This window comes from Eleginops maclovinus, chromosome 1 (assembly GCF_036324505.1).
Source record: "Eleginops maclovinus isolate JMC-PN-2008 ecotype Puerto Natales chromosome 1, JC_Emac_rtc_rv5, whole genome shotgun sequence".
NCBI classification, from domain to species: Eukaryota; Metazoa; Chordata; class Actinopteri; order Perciformes; family Eleginopidae; genus Eleginops; species Eleginops maclovinus.
In genome coordinates this window covers 24,178,283-24,200,509 of record NC_086349.1, presented here as the reverse complement: position 1 = coordinate 24,200,509, position 22,227 = coordinate 24,178,283, and the positions used below count along the sequence as shown (strand labels likewise).

The 22,227-nt window shown below is 42.0% G+C and overlaps 1 protein-coding gene across 1 annotated transcript; it reads left to right on the top strand.

Annotated features, from left to right (window-relative positions):
- The first annotated feature begins 739 nt into the window (after positions 1-739).
- On the top strand, positions 740-21,174 carry LOC134862570 (ankyrin repeat domain-containing protein SOWAHB). Its single transcript, XM_063880569.1, has 12 exons — positions 740-1,005; positions 3,996-4,057; positions 4,700-4,921; positions 5,551-5,673; positions 10,399-10,455; positions 11,270-11,371; positions 13,365-13,376; positions 15,188-15,190; positions 17,254-17,340; positions 18,663-18,735; positions 19,026-19,121; positions 19,553-21,174. Exons 1-12 carry the CDS (start codon positions 873-875, stop codon positions 19,723-19,725), a joined length of 1,143 nt encoding a protein of 380 aa, XP_063736639.1. The 5' UTR covers positions 740-872; the 3' UTR covers positions 19,726-21,174.
- The last annotated feature ends 1,053 nt before the right edge of the window (positions 21,175-22,227 follow it).

The window sequence follows — 22,227 nt, the reverse complement described above, 5'->3', positions numbered from 1 at the left end:
CATCCCTGCTGTGTCAGCTCACACAGTGGACAATATTGGTCTGAACCCACCTGACAAATATAAACAGGATTCACCCAAATACTGAAGACCTGGACATCCTAACAAATACTTCCATCGTATGTGACAACCATAACATATCAGCAACAAACAAATATGTAAAGAAGAAGAGTGACAATTAGCTAAAGACTTGTATTAACGTTAAGTTTTACAAAAATATGTACTTTATTTTCTCCGTAGGCATACTACACTACACTTTTGAGACAGATATTGTACATGTTACTTTATTGGACAGCTTACAGTACTACTTACTTGCAGATAGTTAGATATGTATGAACTATAACATGCTGTATAGTTAATAAAAACCCATCATTGGTACACTACTTTAAACAGTTTAATGCAAATCCTTTTTGAATGCAGTTGAACCTTTTCTTTTACCCGACTATGTCTGTACTGTGACGTTAGTTTTTTCCTAATAAATAAAAGTGACTGTATAAATAACTATGCTAACTAGCCTACCATTAAAAAAAGCTATTTTTGAACAGTGCTTAATTATGAGACCTCCACGATCCCCTGCAAAAAGGAGTACAAGAGCACAGTTTAATGCTTAAGTGTTGTAAACTGAGAGGGGGGAAACAAACAAAGACTTAACCACGGCTGAGGGTGAAGTGTGAGAATAAAGTGGAGCCCTTAAAGGGTTAACAGGAGGAGGCGAGGCAGCGGTCAGCTCGTTTGGGTGGAGTGAACTTTAGATATGTACTACAACAAATTAGCCAAAAGGACTCGGCATTATGGCTGAGTGAAAAAACACCAAGACCAAACAGAAAACTGCTGTATTTGAAACAGGAACTCATCCGCAACACAGATAAGTGAAGATGAGTGGAGTGAGTGACGAGTCGCTGCTGGATTACTTCTACTCCACCGGAGGCGTCTCAGGCAGGGTGAAAAATGCAGATATTCTGAAGACATTTAAGCCCTTTATTGGCCACAGTGACGTGCATTTACGCGGTAAGTAGCGAGTTATTGTCTCGTGGGTTCAGATGGATGGAATAATAACCGGAAAAAGAGGGAAACGTGGGGCTGCGGCGCGGTACCACTGTCATCGGTTACTGTGCGATGACACACTCGTCAATCCACTCCTCTTTAATTCATTGGTGAAGAATGTATTTGAGCGCAGCATCCATTAGTCCTCTTTAACATGTTGGGTTTGTGTGTTTTCATTGTTCCTCTGTTGTAAAGCACACATCTGGTTTGCATTAAAAGCCCCTCTTACAGCTTCAGCAGGATTGTGTCATTTCCTCCCACACAAAACCATCCCCATCCAGCGGTGGGAAGTAACGAAGTACATGTACTCAAGTACTGTAGTCAAGTATAATTAATTTGGAGGTACTTGTGCTTTACTTGATTATTTCAATGTTGTCCTACTTCTACCCCTCTACAATTCAGAGCAATACCTTTACTCCATTATATTTATCGCATGTCAGGTTACTTTGCAGATTTGGACAACCCTTAAATCAGACTTTAGTCCACCTGGAGTAAATCCAGCAGCTACCCTGCAGTATACAAAGCCATTCAAACTAGCTGCACCTTTACCAGCCCTGAGAACACTTTAATGATCAATCATTATAAAACATATCAGAGATATTATTCTGAAATGGACCAATCAAACAATGACTACTTTTTTTTGATGAGAATACTTTTCTACTTTTACTCAAGTAACATTTTGAATGCAGGACTTTTACTTGTACCAGAGTGTTCCTATACTCTGTTACTTGTACTTTTACTCAAGTACAAGATCTGAGTACTTCTCCCACCTCTGTCCCCATCAGTAAATGACACCATGCAGTGTGAAGGCCCAGCTGTTGTCGTTCAGCTTAACGATTAGTAATTATTAATTCACGTTTTTCCACTGTTGTGCAGATTATCTCAGTTATATTTACTGAGTGGCTCTCTGCTGCTCTCCACCACCCACTGTGTGTGGGTCTACACATGCTTATGCAACTGTTATGAAACACTTCCATTGCGTACAGCAACATTTCGTTTTTTTGGGGGGGGTTTGTTACAAAAATCTTCCTTGTGTGTACAGTCAGCCGATGCAGTCTGGAAGGAACCGGGTTCCTCCCACTACATTTCAAAACCACAAATGACACAATCTGCCCGCTACAAATGGAAAGTTGAATTAAAAAGCTATAACACGCAGTATTGCTCAGCTAATACACTAATAGTGTTACTGACTCACTTTGTCGTTGTTGTCTTTTTTGTTGCTGAATGTCTATGAGTTAGAGTTATCACTAGCGATGGATAGTCAATTAATCAATTAGTCGATAGATAGAAGATCAATTGGCAGCTATTTTGTTAATTGATTGAATGTTTCAGACATTTTTTCAAAGCAAGTAAGCTGTATGTATACAGGTTCTCAAATTCAGATTTTCTGATATCACATTTGGTTTTGGACTGGGGTTAAAAAAAAACACCATTGTATACGACTGTTTTCTGCACCAATCAATCGATTCATAGAACAACTATCAGATTAATCTACCATTAAAACTGTTTGCTAACTCACTCTTTATTTAAACTCTTTATTTAAATGATTTTTATCACTAAAGTAAAACTAAACATAAACACACTGTAGTAGCTTTATGCTAATGTTAGCCACCGCAAGCTTTCGGTCGCACCAGACCAAGAGAGGCTGTGAGAGCAACATGGATTTTTCACTTATAAATTAAACTTTTGTTTCAGGAAGTCAATTATTCCTTCACATGTGAGTCCTGCGAGATGGACCTGATTAATTGCAGTGCTATTATAGTAGCTTGTATTAGTTTTAGCAAGTGGTGTGAACGCTTAAAAGACACATCACTGACTAATAAGTGAATATCTGCAGTTTAATTGCAAAACATATTTAGCCAACAAGACAAATAACATGTTGTAATGAATCATTATCTGTCCATTGAGCTGTACCTTTACCTTTGGCACATGCAAATGATCTTTCGACCTCTGAATGATTATGCAGAGTGACCTTGTGTTGCTGCAGAAGTCCAGATGCTCTGTCAGCACTGCTGCTGTTGACAGAGGTTTAGAGAGCGGCCATCTGACGGGTCGGTCCAATTACAAAAGTGCTTCCCAGACATTTGAAGTCTGTCGTAGCATGTGGTTGCAGATTTCCATGTGCTAATTGTGATGATAGTGTTTTAATCATAATTAAGTCCACATGCATGACTGGATGTGGACCTCTAATGGGGTTGCTTTTTCATCCGATGGGAAAACTGGGGCAGTGTAGCAGGGCAGGGAGGAGGGGGGGTTGGCTTGTGTTTGTGGAGACCTTTAGCTAATAAATAACTGGCATGTTTCTCACTTTGGTTAGCGAGGAATTCTTGTGTGGAGGCAGATGTAAGTGTTCGCTTCCTTTGGATTTCCTGTTGTTGAAGCGGGTCCACTGTCTCACTACAAATGTTCTCTCCGTCCACATCAGGAAGAGGAAACACTTCAATTGTCCCCGAGCTGCATGCTGGGAGGGGATCTGTCAGCTGTCATTTGTTTGGTTCCTGAGGGAAAGCCTTACTGTAGAGTGACTCAGGTTCTAGCCTTCAGGGATGCACTGTGATCTGTTTGGATCTCTGCACTGCTCTAATCGAGTCAAATGTCTCTCTGCAACGTGAGCTGCTTCTTGCTCTCGTCAGCTTGGTGTTAATGTGAGCAGTTCCTCCTCTTACTGCCTCAGAAATACAAATCAGCAACTCGTCCTGCAGACAGAAGCTCAACATACACACATCAGTCGTAAACACACACCATAACACTCTGTCTGTATCTGGAAATACACACTGTGCAGTAAATCAAACTTAATTCAAGCTCCTTCTTTTGCAGGCTATTTCTGTCGCCCACATGAAACATCTGAGCCCTTATTTATTGTTTGTTGTGGGAACCACTTGTGTTTGACTGCATGTGAGAAATAATAAGCTATATTTACACTGTAGTTTGAACCCCGATATGTTTCCCTGCAGCTAAATACAGAGAGGAATTCAAGCTCATCATTGACCGAATCGCTGTGGTGAAGTCAGAGAGTGTGAGTAAACCATTTCAATACTATCCTATATCTGCTCCCATGTATTCTGTATTACTCGGTCAACACAGGGGCATAAACACACACATATTTTGCTGCTATTAAGAGTTTCCTGTTAACCATGATGACTTAACAAGGAGTTGTCCAATCTTTGTTTTTGAAAAAGAAACTCCTTGTACCCACTGGTTCCCCCCCAAGGGACTGCAGCTGCAGTTTTTCAGTTTCCTTGAAACTATTTTGATGACGTATAAACAGATCAATGCAATGTTTATTCCATGGAAGCCTAAACCTGGTCTTGCAACAATCTATGTGCAGTTAAAATACCCAGACGTGGATCTGGCTCCTCAAAAATGTGGTTTAAAGAGAATTACAGATGTGAAGTACAGCAGTTTCTTTGCATTTTAAAAAGTACGATGTTTTTCCTCCAAGAAAGTTCTTTCACCTCCTTAGAAATTCTATAAAATACATCTTTTTCTTTCTCCTCCTTACAGAAAAACATAAAATATGCATATGTGGACATGTGGATGTTTAACCAACACATAAACGACAACATATTTCAGAAAAAGCCAGTAGAACCAGCATGAATGTTTCTTTACTGTGCACTTCTTTTCTTTTATCTGTCCTAATTGACTCTGTTTGTTTCAGGGTGAGAAGTATCTTGTCCTAAAGAAGAAATACCGGCAGATGCTGCAGGATCGAGACGCTAAACTTCACGGGTCGGACGAGGACGCACAGAGAGGTTCGAGCCCGGCCCGAGCTCCGGCGTCTGCTCAGTGGGACGCAACGGATGCCTCGACTTCATCTCAGAACCCGAAGGAACCGCAGGATGATCCGATGCTGTGTGGAGAGCCGGACGAGGCTGCAGAGGTGAATTTAAAACCGACTCTCTATTCTTTCACATGTCTAAAAACAAAATACAGCAGCTGATAGGATTCACAAACAACATTGGGAGCTAAAATGCTAATTGCTCACTACACTGCGTTTACTCTTCTTCTGAAAGACGCGTTTATTTCTAAACAAGGCCATCGTTGTGTCCTCAGCCTTTGCTCTGCACTGCCATGGGTCTGTGTTTCACACAGAGGAACACTGCTACTGCATATCTAAGTTAGCCACTGTGAAAGCAAGGGAAGGTCAGAGGGCTTATGTCTTTACATAAAGGGCAGAGCTGTTTAAAACTAATGCACAGAAGCACTTCACTGTTGTGAGACAAAACACTTTACGGCGGTTTAATGCACCATAATCCTCTGGCAGTACTTCTACATATTGTTCCTGCTGTAAACTTAAGCATTTAATCATAGATTTGAAAGATGAAATGTATTCTGTGCTGCTGGTTTAATGTGCTGCCACATTATTTGCTATAACAGGCATTAAATAAACATGTATCCCCGCCCAGATGGTGCGGGCAGATTGTCTGTTTGCACGGCTAAATGTTTGTCCTCAGATCACAAGTCCTTTGGATCTGAGAGAGTTTGAGTTTATGGTCTGCTCTTGTGTAGGAACAGCAGACAGGAACAGCCTCCATGCAGCACGCTCTACTGCAACTTCCTGTTATCCGAATCCAGGAGCCCTCTGCACAGAGCAAGGAGGATGATGAGCTGGACAAAGATTCAGGGTCAAAGGTGACAATATGGCACAGTGAGAGGCAAAGCTTGAACAGTTAGCTAATCATTGCTTGAGTGTGTATCATATACTGTAACGTCTGTGCACCACCACTCACATGACCACTGAATGCAGCTGTGCAGGTTGTGTTTTGTCTAAGTCTGAAGCTTTTTGGATACTTTATCACCTCGAAATGTGCAGAAATATGACGCTTAGCTGCAGAAATGAGTCCATTCGGTTGAGTGCAATTCAGTATATAAAGAAAGCAGATAAGGTCTATACACACATCATGTGTAACATTAATCCATAGCATGCTGCGTTTGGGATCTTATCTTGAATAGTTATTGTAAAGTTTTTCAGGTCATTTCAGGTTTTTAGACCCAAAAAAAGCAGCTCAACTATTTAAAAAAAGTCAGAAAAACTAAGGATTTGAGAAATATCCCCAATAATTACAAATGACTTGTTGACTGATCTTAAGTTTATTTATCGTCACAATAAGCTATGAAAACACAACACAACTCCAAGCCAAAAGAATATTCAAAATAAAGGAAAAAAGTGGTGAATAAATGCTTTAAATGTCCAGCTACTGTCACTCAAATACATAACAATACAAACTTGGCCAAACCAGTTAAAAAGAAGAGGAAAAATAAGCTCAAGATACTCAATGATCTAATCTCATGTGTTAAATTGCACTTTTAGTTTGATATAATAGTGTTAAGTAACATCCACTTCAAATTCCTTTCAAAAGAACATATTAGGAGTGTTGTTGTTGCAGTATCTGAGGTTATCTGACTGAGACGTGGGGGTACGTTAAGCAAATGACCTACTTTCACAAACATCATATTTCACAACTAGTTAAAGTTTCATTCCTGGCCGGATCTGCAAAGCTCTGAAACAGAGTACAAGCTGTTGGACTTGTGAGGACTTCAGTTTATTTAAAACAAATGTATTTGTTTATTTCACACTTTGCATTACACTTAACACACATTGTATAGCACATGCTGGAAAGGAGCAAGGAGAAGGAAGTCTTATTTTACCTGCCCCTTCTTAAAATGATTAACAACAAAATAGGAAATAATCATAAAAAAAATAAAAGAAATGTCTGCAATATTCTGAGTCACAGAAACACAAAACCAGAACACACAAAATCTTACTAAAATTAACATTTACACGACGTATGGTAAGATATAGTTTTAGTGAACCGTGACAAAACAAACGACACACAGTTTGAGGGTCTGGTCGCTGTTCAATCACCCGATGCTATTTATTATATTCCTCTCCATACTGCAGAATATAGGCCTCAAATATTGTGGTTTAAATGGTTTTATGCAGCTTTGTTTGCACTGTTTATTAACCATTAACACTAAAGAGATGAACTATAGCTCTAAGCTAGCGAAATCGTAAAACAAATCATTAAATTCACTTAAACAATTTAAATGTGTTTGTATTAAATATCACTGAACATGCTCAGAGGACGAGCAACAACCTGGATTGACATGACGTTAAAAACACTGAGGAATCCCCCCATTGCTTCCCTCCTTCCCCCACCAGGTGGAGCTAGGGAAATTCCCCAGATTTGTAACCTGCAGTCTGCTGAGTTTGAGTGGGAGGAGCACCCATTGGGAGGGAGGGGGGGGGGGGAGAGAGACACAGGGGGGGGGGACTCTGCATTTAAATGAAGCTCTGTGTTATTATGCTAAGCAGCAACATGTTGGAACTCATTAGAAAGATAATAATCATTCATGGCCATTAAAGAGCTTCAGATTCATCCCAGAGGAAGAGGCGTGGCGCTCCTTGAAGGCCGACGCAACTGACGGAGGAAATATGTTGGAGTGTGTTAGCTTTAGGTATTATTCACACCACTGGACTCTGTATTTGGGACATAAAGTGCATATTACAGAGGCGACCTGGCTATTTCTTAATCACACACCTGAGGCCGAAACTCTGAAAAGTAAACTCTGGAAATAGAATAGAGACAATTACATCCAATGCTCAACTGATGGAGCTACATGAGCATTAATTAAAATGCCAAAGAGATTTCAAAGTAAGTTTTAAAATCCATTTAATCATTTGCACTCCAGTAAGAGGGAGTCTATTTGTAGACTGAACAATGTCTCACGCTCTGTCCGAGTTCTTCAAAGATCACATTTAATGGAACTTATCAGTAAGAGCAAAAACTGGATATCGAGCTGATGCATTTTTAAAACTACGTGAAAGAAAAGGAACCGTTTCTTTGGATTATTTGGGACTTTTTTCCCCCAGATGTTACCATAGGAATCCAGCTTCACTGAGACACATTTATCTACAGCTTCAGTAAGGACACAACTGCATCCCTTTCAGCCGGACAACAATATCTACACACGTTTTGCATGAATTGTTATGACATTCATGACAACAAATCCCACTGACTTCTCTCAGAAGCTACTCTATTACCGGCTAAACATCTGTATCGTAGCATTAGCATTTAGCTCAGTCCAGACAAAGTTTGCACACACACCAATTATGTACTGTACTTGACCTAAATTGTGTGAGGACCAAGAAAGATCCTCTGTATGTGAAGATAGATAGATAGAATCGGAGGATGAAACCCTCTTTATTTGTCACATACACGCACACAGCAGAGCACACACAGTGAAATTGGTCCTCTGCATTTAACCCATCCTAGTACTAGGAGCAGTGGGCAGCTATTGTGCAGCGCCCGGGGAGCAATGTGGAGGGGGGGATTGGAGGTGTCCGGTGCTTTGCTCAAGGGCACCACAGCAGGGCCTAGGAGGTGAACTGGGACCTCTCCAAGTAGCAGTCCACTTTCCATATTTCAAGTCTGTTCGGGGACTTGAACCGGCGACCCTACGATTCCCAGTCCAAGCCCCTACTGACTGAGCCACTGCTGGACTGTGAAATGTCATTAGTGACTTCTTTAAAACATTAAAACACTTTCTTCAAATTAGTTTTGGCTTTAAAACATACATACTTCAATTAGCTGCTCCTCAGGCTCCACAACGTCCACTACAAGACAACAATAAAGGATGTGCCAACTAGTCCATTAATCAATAAGTGACTGATATTGATTCATGGTTTGATTTGTATTGTAAACATGTTGCATTTGTTGGTTTCTCAGTTTAAAGTCAATATAAATGGACTGTATAGGAGTCACCTTGAACTGTGTAAAGTTGGTTAGTTTTTAAATGTTTTCTGACATTTTATTTTTATTTATTTATTGAATTTTCTCAGGGTAACACAATCAAGACGGAGCAAGATGTCAATATGTACCCCCTTTTTTCCACTTATCCCAAACACAGAACACATTCTCCACACATGCAATAAAAAAATAAAAAGTCTAAATAAACAAATAAGGTCAAAGAAAAAAACCCCGATACAAATAATAATAATAATAATAATAATCATAATAATAATAATACTAATAATAATAATAATAATAATAATAATAATCATAAATAAGTTAAAAAATCCCCAAAATAAATAAATTAGATACAAAAATTACAAAGGCAGCACAACAGTAGAAGGAATATACAGTCGTGTGCACAGAGGGGGATAAGACACAACGACTTGTTAGACATTGTAAACTATAGAGAGTCTTCAGTCCCACCCTTTCCGGTGGACCACCATGGGACCTTATTTCGGAAAAAATATGTATGGTAGTAAATGGAGAGAGAGAAATGATTTTTTGACCCCGAGGACCCCGTGCCATGAATTATACACATGATGTTTGTCAATCTCAAAAAATAATTTCCAAGTCAGGAAAGTCATATAAGACTGAAAATACGCAACTAGAAATGTTACAAATCCAAGAGTTGCGTAAGTGATGTCATAACTGCTGTCATAATTGTTTCCCTCCACTAAATATAAGAGACATGAAGATAACTTCAACAAGGGTTGTGCTTTTTACCGAGCTGTAGGCGTACCAGCAGTGGGTCTCGCTCGTTCTTTCGCTTGTGGTGTTGGTGACATGTTTTGCAATCTTCGGAGGGCCCCTTCATCTCCAATACAGTCCAGACAGTTTTCTGACATTTTAAAGACCAGAGGAATAGTCTAAAAAAGAAATCCACAGATGAATGAGAAATGAAAATAATAGTCGCAGCCCTGAAACATAATTAATGAAAAAAAATCAAAGTGCTGGAAGAGCTTTCCCATGCCCAACAGTGTTTTGTTTCTGGCTGTTTCCACCCGAAACCTGCTGGATAAATACCATCCTGCACTTTCCATGCTCAGCCCGCTGACGTGTGACAGTTTGGGAAGGAGACTTGAAAGACCCGAGTGTTTTAACATCGTGTCCGTGTAAGATCTGAGAACAATTTCATGTCAAGTAGACGGAAAAAAACTCCCCTCTCATAAATCAGCCGCAGTGACACTCTTACACACGGCTGTTTCTATATTCCCTTTCTCTTGGCCCCTTGATACTGACATGGTGACGCGGCCCGGCTGTAGGCGTGTTGTTTTTTTGGGTTAATTGTTAATTGGATTGTTATTCATTACCCCTTATGTGTGAAAGCGGCACCTTTGTCTCGCTGCCTCATTACCCCTCTATCTGTCTCACACCCTTTGGTCACGTCTCGTCAGCTGGGAGACATCACAGCAGTGTGACCGCTGTCTGGGAGTGGATGTAGAGTGTGTGTGTGTGTGTGTGTGTGTGTGTGTATCCTGTGATGATGCTGTGTGACCAATATGTCTGATACGGTACAGTTTAGTTTTTGTCACTGCTGAGTAACCGTCCTTCTGTCTTTCAGTCAGAGTCGGAGCAAGACGAGGAGAGTACGGGCAGCATGGGGTCAGCTGCCGTCGCTGTGAGTCCCTTTCCTTCCTCTTTTGATGGTTTTCGAATGGTTTTATTATTATGAAATGGTTAGAGAAGTTAAAAGAACATATTTGAAGATGATTGTAAAGATTTGGTCCCTGCAATCAACTCTCCCCGGGGTGTTTCTACTCCTTCCTTTCTGTGGATTTGACAAGCCTCACGGTCGATTAGAAACAAAAAAAGAGAGAAAATCAAAAGAGAGACTTGGACTTTAACCACAATGACTCATGACTTCACATTTGACCTGAAAATATTCTATAACTTCCCCTAAATACAGAGATTATAATGTATGTTATTCCTGAACCGACGTCAACGCTAGTCCTTCCCAGCAGGGAGTCCACACCTCCTCAAATCCACGTGGTTTAAACCAATCCAATCACCATCCAAAGGTGCGGAGAGATCCATGAAAACTAAGTTACTGACTGACTGCTGTTAAAATATGATGAAGAGTGACTTGTTTGGGACTCAGAACTTAAGGTTTAGGACTTGGGACTTGCCTCTCTTGACTTGGGTTTTGAGTGGAAAGACTTGAGACTTAAAACCAACTTGCAAAACAATGACTTGGTCCCAGCTCTGCTTTAAACCCACAGCAGAAGTACGAGTATGAACTGCTGTTGCATCATGGGAGTCTGTCTCTGTGTCAGTTGGCTGTGACTCAGTCGTTTGTAGGAAATGGATTAGAGGCTTCAGCACAATCCATAGAGCCCACAACAGGATGTGGACAGTAGGGTGGGTGAGTGGGTGGGGGTGTGTGTGTGTGTGTGTGTGTGTGTGTCTGACACGCTCCTCTCTCTCTATGATAGCTGGATCCTATAGAGAAGGAGTGGATCTACTCGGCTGCAGGTGCTCGAGTCCCTGACCTCTCCCAGCTGCTCAGACAGGACCCCTCGCTGGCTAACAAGAAGGTAACGCCGCTCTGGACTGGACCTCATGGCCATCTGTCTATGATAATCCACATCTATAACACAAAGTCTGCCGGGGCAAGAAACAAGAGCTGTTCAATAATAAGAAACACAGAGATTCAGCCAAAGTATTTGGAGCAAACAACAATTAAGTGATCACAAATAAGTAACCCGTGTCTCTCGAGGGACTGCAATGACCTGCATGGTGAGGGTCTGAGACACGAGGCTAATTCTCTGTGACCATGCTAGCTTGCCATATTGAATTGTTAGAAGGAAATCAGTGATAAAAACATCAAATTATCAGCGACATACATGGAAAACTCGAACAAATCACTAGTGTCTAGGATTTGTAATCAGCCTGATGTATTTCTTGGCTCCTTTGTCTCTATTTGACAACACTTCTGATTATTTAGTTGTAATAAAGGAATGACTTGCACCCATTTCAAACAGTGGAAACAACTTGTATTAGTCATTTTCTACCAAAATATATTCATGGTAATACTGTTTTTGCGTATAAAACAACAATGTAAAACCACATCCTCGCCCTGTCCATGATGTGACACATATTTTTTGCGTTCCCACCAGTCCTGATCATCCATCACAGTTCACAGACCGACTTCATAACACAACCTTTGCCCAGAATACCACCCATACTTACAGGCGCACTCCCAACCAACAAGTGATGTTTTACTGACATGTCAGGTGGATTCACTTTCAATATAACCTCCAAATAAACCGGTTTGGATTAGCCTGATGTTTCCAAGTTAAGGCCATTTTCTACAGAAGAACCAAAAGACAATTTAACTTCTGCGTCTGCTTCAAGTGCCAAACTAGTGGGATTTTACTTTACAAATACTTCAAGAACTATTGAGGTGGAGTTCCCCGTGCTAAGAGCTATCTGAGTACAGCTCAAGTACAGCTTTATCCAATATATATGAAAGTGATCGGTGTCTCTCGTGTCAGAATCATATTTTTTACGATGTTCATTGACATTAAAAAACACAGTGAAGTGGTTTCCACCCAAACAGACAGACAGACAGAAAGAGAATAAGATAAGGCCGAGTACGAGATAAGCAGGAGGAAAAGAAACGTTCAGCTTATCATATTGTGTCGGTACACTGAGTCAAATAAGCATCAAACACTCACAGGTCGTCGCTACCGTGTGGAGAGGAGCTTTCAGTGTCCTTTCAGTGTCCTTTCATTTCTTCCATTCAAACAGCAGCGTCATGCAACAGTTCCTACAGGGAACGACCAGCGCTGAGTCGTGTGGAAATTAAATGTGTCCACAGTGGGTTTGTTTCTAAAGTTTGTCATTGCTCTGATTTGCCTAATCTTTGTGTAAACAGGCTTTTAAAGGGATGCTCTGCAGGTTTTCAATCAGCTCTCTGTGTCCCATAGTGTGTTGTACTGCGTTATGGTGATGTCACCCTGTTAACAGTTCTCAGCCAGCACTTTGGTGGGTGCAAAGCATTCAAAAACGGTCATAATAATAACAACCAAAACCATGCACATGAGAACTGAACCGTTATAAACTGTTCTTCTTTGGGTTGCGGCAGTGGCTTAGTCTGTAAGGGCTTGGACTGGCGACCAAAGGGTCGCCGGTTCACGTCCCGATTGGACCAGAAAAATGGAGTTGGTAGCTGGAGAACTGCCAGTTCTCCTCTGGAGCTACTGCTGAGGTGCCCTTGAGCAAGGCACCAAAGCCTGGGTGCCACCTCCCTGTATGTGTGTGGTTGCTTGTGCATGTATATCCTCCCTGTGTGTAAACACTACAGAGTGGGGAAAGAAATGTCCCTGTAAGGGATCAATAAAGTATATCTTCTATTACTTTTCTTCAACATAACCCAAATAAAAGGGATGGAAATAACTCATAAAAAGACATTATAAAAACGCTATAATGTCTAAAAAAAACAACCCAATGTGTTTCCTGTGTTTGTTACCTGGTTTAACTAACACAATGCTTTTTTTTCTGTCTTTTTTTGGGGTGTCGCTCCAGGACTTCACCTCTGTGAGTACTCAATATGGCACACAAATAGCTAAAGGCTGTTTTAAGCATGTTGATGTTTCGGTGGTTGTTATTATCATCTAATCATATTCTGATGGAGGTCGTTTTGTGCTTCTTATTTTCTCATTTTGAACCCGACACCCCGTTACCATGACCATCCTTCTCAGGGGGTAAGTTTCGGTATTGTGCAATAACTCTAAACTCCTACGGTGACCTGCTGCAAATCTCATTAAACGTGCATTAAATCTGATTATCTTTGCGTGTCTTAACCCTCCATCTGTGGTTGTGTAGTCCAGAAAGCGACACTTGTATAACTTTCACAAGCTCCTTGTGCGGGGTCTTCTCCCCTTCACAGCGCTCTGAGAACCCTGTGATAAAACATCCAGATCATGCATTTCAAAGGTCCACTATCAAACGGATTATGAAAGATAGCTTTTTAGCTCCTGTGCCCCCCTGACAACCCAAATCCCTTTATTTGTCTCCCTGTGCGCTTAAGAGATTTGAGCTCATGTTTGTTGTCCCTCCCCTTGTGTCACAGTTCTCACACTGTCCTGTGGCCCGGGCAGACCACCTTCTAAGAGCGGCCCTAAGCCTCTGCCATCCCCACCCGGACAAGATAGCATGGCCGCCATTGAAGTGTAGGGAGATTAAGGAGAGTCTTAATGCCCCACAAAGACTTCACCCACTTAAAGATAATCTGAAAGTAATAGAGCAGGCTGGGATTAATTGTAGAACAATGCTGGTTGTGTCCCTGGGAAGGTGCTAAGTCCCCCTCGGGCGTCTTTGATGTTCCCTTCAGCCCTCAGCCTTTCCCTGTTCTGCAGAGGTAGATCCAGAGATAGCGTACCTACACTCATGAGAACCAAGTCTTAAAAACCCTCAAGTTGTTCATTTTTATCTGCATGTCGTCACATGTCCCCGTGGATGGCTGCCATGTCTCCAGCTCCTCTCCAAATTGCAATTCAGCAGTTTTATTCCACATAAATAGTTCTTTTTAAATGTGTTTTATCTCTTATATATTATGATGCATTGTCGGAGGAGCCTGGGTTTTAGGATGCTCATGGCAATATCTACACTGTCGCTACTGTGCATGAGACAAAAAAGCCTTTGAATCTTCAGAAGTGAAGAGTACCAAACACTAGCCCCCAAAAAATCACATGTTTGACCAGGACTGAAGGGATTAGTCTTCATCCTGGGAGGACTTAAGTGTTTCCTGTTCGGACCAAATGTTTGTTGGGATCAGGTGCTTCAAACAGCCGTTCAGAAAGGTTCCTTAAAAGTGAACACAGGTCCGAAAGCATAGCACAAAAACTGCCTTTTTTCACCTAAAGAACATCGCCCGTACCCGACCCTCCCTCTCCCTCATGCCTTCATTACATCCCGACTTCATTTCTGCAAAAGCGTTCTTTAAAGTTCACCTGCAAACTGCAAAAGTTTGGGGAGAGCGACAGAGGAGGATCCCTCTCCCAGGACGGACAGACGAGCAATAGATGTTGTGTGTAAATTAAAAAGATAATTAACATTAATTAACAACGACTCTCTCACAACCTTCAAAAAAGCCCTAAAAACTCACCTGTTCTCTCCTGCATTCAACCCATAATCCTCTACCCCACCTCCCCCCATTTTCAACTTAGCTCAGGACTGTTTTTGTTGTTCTTATTGTGTCTCTTATTTTCTTGTAAAGAGTCTTAAAGCACTGGATGCATTATTATTAGAACACCCACGTCTCACCTAAACCTCTTCCTCTGTCTTCCTTCCCTCCTCGTGACGCTGGCCTCCGTTTCCCGCTGTGACTGACTTCCTCTGCCACACAGTTTGTAAGTACATCATTCACCCATCACTCCTCTCTGCCATTGTTGATGTGATCCCCCTCTCTGGCCACCACTTCCCTCACTGGGGACTGGCGGCGGAGGACAGGGGCCTCGCTGAGTGATTAGACAGGTGGAGGCACCCCAGTGGGCAGGAAGAGGAACGAGCAGCGCAGGAAGGGAAGACGCTGCATCCTGTCCGGCCTCGTCCATCACCCCCGCCCACCGGGAGACCCGCCGAGCCGCCTGTCAAACGGCCCTTCGGCCAATCTGTCTTAACGTGTGACAGGGGACAGACAAAGGAGATGGAGATACTACAGCCAGACAGCATCCATCACAATCTGTCTCTCAGACGCCTGATAGGCAGAGGTGCAGCTACCTCTCGCTGCCTTCAGGGGATCCAGGCAGACATTTTTCCTCTGTCCAGCTGTTGGACAGGCTTGTTGTGCAACGATTAGCACAATTAGCGTGGTAGCCTCTAAACACAAGAGGACCTGTGTGCTGTTCACGCAGCGGCGGGTTGTCCCCCTCGTATTATCACCCTCTCATTCGAGTCACAGAGCGTAACATCTGTTTCTCTGCTAAATGAACGCCCGCTGATGTCGTTTCAGAACTCTTACAGCTGCTGTGAGGGAATGTGCAGACTGCTTAAAGACTTTCCCAAGCTTCGGGATGAAAAAAGTAGTCTTCTGTCCCAGGGAAAATAATACTTTTAACCCAGGTCAACCTTAAATGACAAAAAAACCCATTATTTTGTGAGAAAATTCAACATCAATACAGACATTTATAGCTTAAAGAGAAATATTCAAATTGACATTAATACTAACTGAATTAAAGCAAGGACAGAGTCATCCACAAGTGCGTTGTTAGTTTGCGTATGAGATTAGAAAAAGGGCGCAAGTCTGAAAACAAGGTTTACTTTGCCTCCATGTGGTTTGAAGAGCCTTTGAGTCTTCTGGATAAACTTTTAGAAGTTTGGTTCTATGACTCTAAGCATTTTTTAAAGATAGTTTTAAAAAGTTTTTGCAGAGACATTGTTCTGTGACTCAGATGTTATTTTGACACAGAAAAAACTGAGGCTATCCATGTATAATTTGTGTCAGAAAACACTCTAAATCAAACCGCTTTGATGAGAAAGCGTTGTCTGTTTTTAGCGCTGATACCGGCAGCAGATTTCATTTTGAGTTGGCAGTGATGAAGTCTGAAACTAAGACCCAAGCAGACAGATTTTTGGTGAGGAAATAAAACAAAATGAGATTCTATGTGCATAACATATAAGATTTAAAACAAATATTATATATAAATTATATGTATTTTACAATTTCAATTTTCCCAACTTTTTAGAAGCTAAAAAAGTCGCTTTAATCTCTATCAGTCGATAAAAGAAAGGACATAGAATAACCTGAATGGCTAATATAAGGTTTGCATCCACCCACCGTCAGTGTGTGATTCAGTGTGTTCAGGGTCAGACTCACAAACAGTGGATGTAGTAACTCAGCCCACATCTGCACCGACGCCCTGCCTCACCTGCTGATAGCCCGTAATTACAGCCTGGAGATCACAGCTCCAGCCCAACAGGTGGATGTGGTTTGTGTGTGTGTGTGTGTGTGTTCAGTGTGTGTTCATATATACATCTGTCTATTATTTCTACACACATCTGAGCTGAGGGTGTATCTCTGAGTGTGGGGGCCCGTGTTCCCCTGCTTGATGTGTGCTGACAGCGCTGATGTCTGGGTGGGTCTCCGCTCCGCAGGTCACACTAACATCATCAATCTTCCCCCCGCTGACAGGCGGCCGGGCCCCCCAACCGTGGGCACAGGGCTGTGTTGTTTTGTAATTAGGCTCTGTTAGATGGCAGGAAACCATCTCTCCATCCCTCCTCCTCACCATCCCTCCCTCCGTCCACTCCCCTCTGTGCACAGCTGGCCCGCTGCACTCTCACGGCCAATAGGAGGCTGCGCTGCTCAGACAACTTGTACTGACGCTACAGCGATCACCCTGCAGGATAGCGTAGTAGAAGAAGAAGAAGTGTATTTATGATTTACGAATGACTGTTCTTTCTGTGCACACAGACCGCTCTGCACTGGGCCGCCAAACATGGCAACCAGGACATGGCCACTCTGGTGGCTAACGCAGGCGCTGACGTCAACACCAAATCAGTGAGTCTAACTTTAGGTATTTGTTTTAGTTTAAAGGGGCCCTCCAGAAATTTGGCATAAGACATTGAAGGCAACATTTACATTTAAATTGCAATGACTGAAGTTACCTTACTGCGCTTTAATAAATCAGGTCAAAATTCAAGCCAAGATATCCGAACATTTAGTACAAGCTTCAAAAAACCTAGATCCTACATTTCCCACAATGCAACTCGGTATCTTTCAAATAGAGCCATTCTGTCTCATACCTGCCTCTGTTCCTCTAGCTTTTGCAATCTCTCATTAAGCATTTCCTCTATAACTTGTGAGCTTATAATAAACTACCATACTATCCCGTGAACATGTAGGAGCACAGGCACGATTAACTTCCTCTTTTAAAATTCAACAATTCACTTTTGAAGTCTTTCTGTTTGCTTTCCAAAAACTCTCACAGCGTTCAGTCATCTCATACAGCTAAAATACTTGTCTCTTTTGTTGACATTTAACACACATTAAGCTAGGGTTCATGGGAAACGGAGTCCATTAAAGGCTGCAAAAATATTAAATGAACTGCATTTTTGGGGGGTCTATAGGCTCATTTTCACACTTAATGTCCCTACTTTTTTGCACATTCTTGTATCCTATATTTCAGAACTTTAGCACCTTGTGTGATAAGTTAACTGAGCTCAAATCAGTGGAGAGCCCCTTTAAATATAAGGTCAAATGACTGAACGATCACTGATTTATTCCTGGTTTTCTTCTCCTTTGCAGCATGTGAGTACCCGGGTTATAATCAGAAGTGGGGGTTTGTACAGTAAGTTGTTTGGCTTCAATGGAAGACAACAGGAGAGCACCATGCTCAGTTCCTCGGAGCCCTCAGTGATGTAACGCTCAAAGCTCCAGCTGTGTAAATGTATCGGAGCGGCTCGTGTTGTCGGGCCGCGGGAGTACTCCGCTAATAAATCAAGTCGTGTCATGGTAATTGTTTCCCAAAACAGTGCGTCTATGTGCCTGCATGCACAACCCTGCAACTACGCAATTTTCAGCGAATTACCAGGCAATTATGTTTTTATCATTATCTTATGTTTCCATAACCTTTGCTAATTTGTGTATTTTTTTCCACGCTGTTTTCATTGGCTGCCTTCGGGCCTGGGAAACTCTAGGGGGTAGGTACTAAACTCTTCCAGCACTTTGCCACAGTAATGCCCCTGAACTCCACAAGTTAAAATGTCAACTTTAAACTTCCTTTTATGTGAAAGCGACATCACTGTTTGTTTGCATCACTACCAACATAATAAATACTTTGCACGTTTGTCTTTAGTTTTACTCTGGTTTTTGTTCTGCAGGGATACACGCCTTTACACATTGCAGCGTTACACGGCCATCGGCATATTCTAGACCTGCTCATCGTGACATACGGTAAGAAAACATATTTCATTTTGACTCAAGGAGCACAGCCATTAATAGCAGTGTTGCAGAAACCCGTCAGTACTTCAAACTAATATAGCTGAATTAATTTGACCTCATTTGAATATAAAACAATCCTTGTTTTGCATCATAAAACGGCATGATTTCACAAGAGTTAACCAGATAAATAGTGACAGTAGGTCGCTGCGTTAACCTGTGCCTCATGTGTTGTTTCTTAAAGCTTTAGGTGGTCAGTAAATGAGTCTCCATGACTAATCAGAGATTTATTTTCCTCTAATCAGGAGCCAAAGAAAACTTAAGGGACTACAGCGGCCATCTTGCCGGCCATTATCTGAACATCAAAGAACCCGAGGGTCCGGAGGAAGAGTGCGAGCTGCGTGAGTGCCTGCTGAATTTGTATTTGACTTATTTAAAGGATAATAGCTTTCAATCTTATAAATGCTGCAGGTATCACTCTTATTTTACTTTATACTTCCTTACTTTTCTGGGATTCTGTTGCCCTTTTTAAAAATACATTTGGTTGCATTTTCTGTCAATCAACTAAAGCATCTTGTACCTCGAGTTTCTAAAAGGAGGGAGAGCATCAGGAACACAGTGTTATCAGACATTGTACTCTAAATAGGACGATCATTTATAAAGTGACTTGAAATTAGATATCTTTTACCCAAAGTAAGAGAAAAAGGGTCATTTTTTCATAGACTTCTATAAAACTCACTGCTGTCAGAGATAAAACCACTTTCTGTTGGACTTTTCTTGGGGGTTGCCACTTTTCCCTAACCTTTAATCCTTTTCTCTCTTACCATCTCAGAGTTTCAGGTCATTCAGGCCAGGGAGCGGAACAGGAACAGGAAGCTGGCGTCGTTGTTTCACTCCAAGAAGAAGTGGGGCTCGGCGGAGGAGCTGGCTCCGATAGAGGAGGAGAGGCCGACCTCGCATCAGCTCATCGTCCCGGCCTTCAGACCCAGGAAGTTCTCCCGCTGAGAGAAAAACCACACGATGTCTGCTAGCTCTCCTCTACACACACCTACCTAACACTTACACACATGCTGTAAAGCCACATGTATATACCTGTGTGAACATGTGGGTTTTGTTGTGTACACACGCAACAAGTAAACAGGTGTTGATGTTACAGACGCGGCTGCACACGCTGCAGCCTCACAGTACCGATGATGCTATGCTTATACGTGTATTTTAAATATTTATGCCGACCTTAAAAAGTATTTTTTGATGCCTTAACTTTAAACCAATGTTGCTAAATGTTACTCATGCCTTAAAATGTCTAATGAGCAAGTTCGTTTTTTAAGCTCCTCCTTGACTTTTGATGTTAAAAGGGAGAAACTCTTGACAAGTAGACACCAGGATTACTGAATAATTCCGTACCTTTTGTATGTTCCTGACGCTATGCTAAACATCCAAAACTATCCACAAGTTTTTAAACTGATTCCCTGACTTCTACTTATTTGGATTCACAGCAGTAATAAAGAGGAGGAGACGTGGGGACATTTCTAGTGGAAGCAGCAAGACTTATACAATATGTATTTAATGTGTGAATAGCATTATGCTTTATTATTATAGTATATGACCCCAACAACTGAACTAAAATATACATTTGTGGGTTGAAAAAATACAAAGATTATCCCGCTTTCCCAAAAAAATGAACACCACCCTCACTTGACCAATAAGACAAATAAGGAACATAATCCGCCCTGATTTCTGACACATCGTCCACAGCAGTGAAAATCTGTACTGGAGCCGGACGCTTCTTGGTAGGAAGCGTGTGAGTCTCAAAGGTTACACCTCGCTCTGCAGAATGTTTGGCACTGGTGTTTAAAGTTGGAGTAAATTAGGAGTAGTTAGTGGGCTTAAACATACAACAACTTTAAATCAGAGCCACTGAGAACCACCAAGAGAACCAGAAGAGGAAAAGCTTTTTGTTTTTCCCCCCTCACTATTGCTCACGCTAAAAGAGTTTGCAGTTTGATTCGGTTTTGTCCGCTACCTTCAGTCTGTTTTATCCCAGCTGTGTGTCCCGATGCAGGATACCGATGTGTGTGTGTGTGTGTGTGCCATTTGTTGTGATCGTTGAAGAGGTTTTCCCCTGATAAGAAGAGTGTTTTTCCTGTTGCAGTTTGAGCACAGATAATCTGATAAACTCTTTTGTCAAGAGAGGTGATTGTTCTTTATTGATGCCCCCCCCCCCCACCTCCTGCATTTAAAGTGCTGCATTAACTTTTGGTTAAGACATTTGCACTATTGCATTTTGAGTCTTCTGCTCATCGGTTTCTTTTTATTTGTTGTAAAAGATTTATTCGACTCTAATTTGGTGCCTTTTTTCCCCCTCATCGTGTAATCCAAACTGCCTCCATCACATCTTTTGCACAATATTTATATAATGAAGATACTTTGAAATAAACTGTATTTTATATCAAATGTGTGAGTTTACTTTTATATTGACCCTGATAATACTGAGTGACTGGGCTGCTCATACGAAGTGGAGGAGAAGAACGACTCGTGATAATGCGTGTCTCTTCTTTCTCTCGACACAATCACCCGGCTTTCTTAAGCTGCCTTTGATCTTACTTTAACTACCTGACTTTGCGGGGCTGCAGATGGAGTAAATATGGCTCCTGCTAACTCTCCATACGGCTTGAGACCTTAATTCCTGATTAGCTGAAAAGGGCAGCACTTGCTTTCGGGTCTTGGATATCAGACGACACAGAGGGGAACAGAGGCGAGTGTTTTTGTGTTTCATTTTTGAAGCGAGGATGTTTGGGGGATAAGAGGGAGTTTCTGTAATAGATACTTATCTTACTGCCCTCAAGCCCCTCAAACAAAGTCCCCCTCTGAAGAGATTATAACCCAGGGAGGGCACATTAACTCTAATCCCATGCTTTGAGGCCTCGCACCCCCATACCACCCTCTGCCCCACTTATTCCAACCCCTTCTGTTGTTGGGGGGCTACCTTGTATCTGGTGCATGTATGAGTAGGGCCTGTGGCTACACACGAGGGCTGTGTGTGTGTGTGTGTGTGTGTGTGTGTGTGTGTGTGTGTGTGTATGTGTGTGTGTGTGTGTGTGTGTGTGTGTGTGTGTGTGTGTGTCAGGGGGGTGGAGTGACTGCTTCAATAGCACGCTGACTCTAATGAAAAGCATTGAGGGGTGCATACTGCTGTGTAACTGATTCCTCTCTCTGAAGAGATTAGGCCCTACATTGTTGGTTCAGTTGCTCATTTCCATGAGAGCACAGCCTCCCACCAGCGGCTGCTCGCCTTTGTTATTTTGAGTTGGAAAACACAGAGCCCAATGTCCCGGGCTTCCTTGTTACCATTGTTTCACAAATAGGCCAAAATGTAGATGTCACGTCACAGATGCCCAATAACCTCATTAGCTGCTCTCTGTGAGGCTTTAGAGGCCGAATAATGGAGGCATGAACTTCAGTTTGTAGCACTGTGTGCAGAATAAAATTGGAATAATAACATGACTC

Excerpts from the sequence above, each read along its gene's own strand:
- LOC134862570 (XM_063880569.1), top strand. The coding sequence starts at position 873 with ATGAGTGGAGTGAGTGACGAGTCGCTGCTGGATTACTTCTACTCCACC. Across the intron at positions 1,006-3,995 it reads CAGTGACGTGCATTTACGCG|CTAAATACAGAGAGGAATTC; the intron begins GTAAGTAGCGAG and ends GTTTCCCTGCAG. Across the intron at positions 18,736-19,025 it reads CCTGCTCATCGTGACATACG|GAGCCAAAGAAAACTTAAGG; the intron begins GTAAGAAAACAT and ends TCCTCTAATCAG.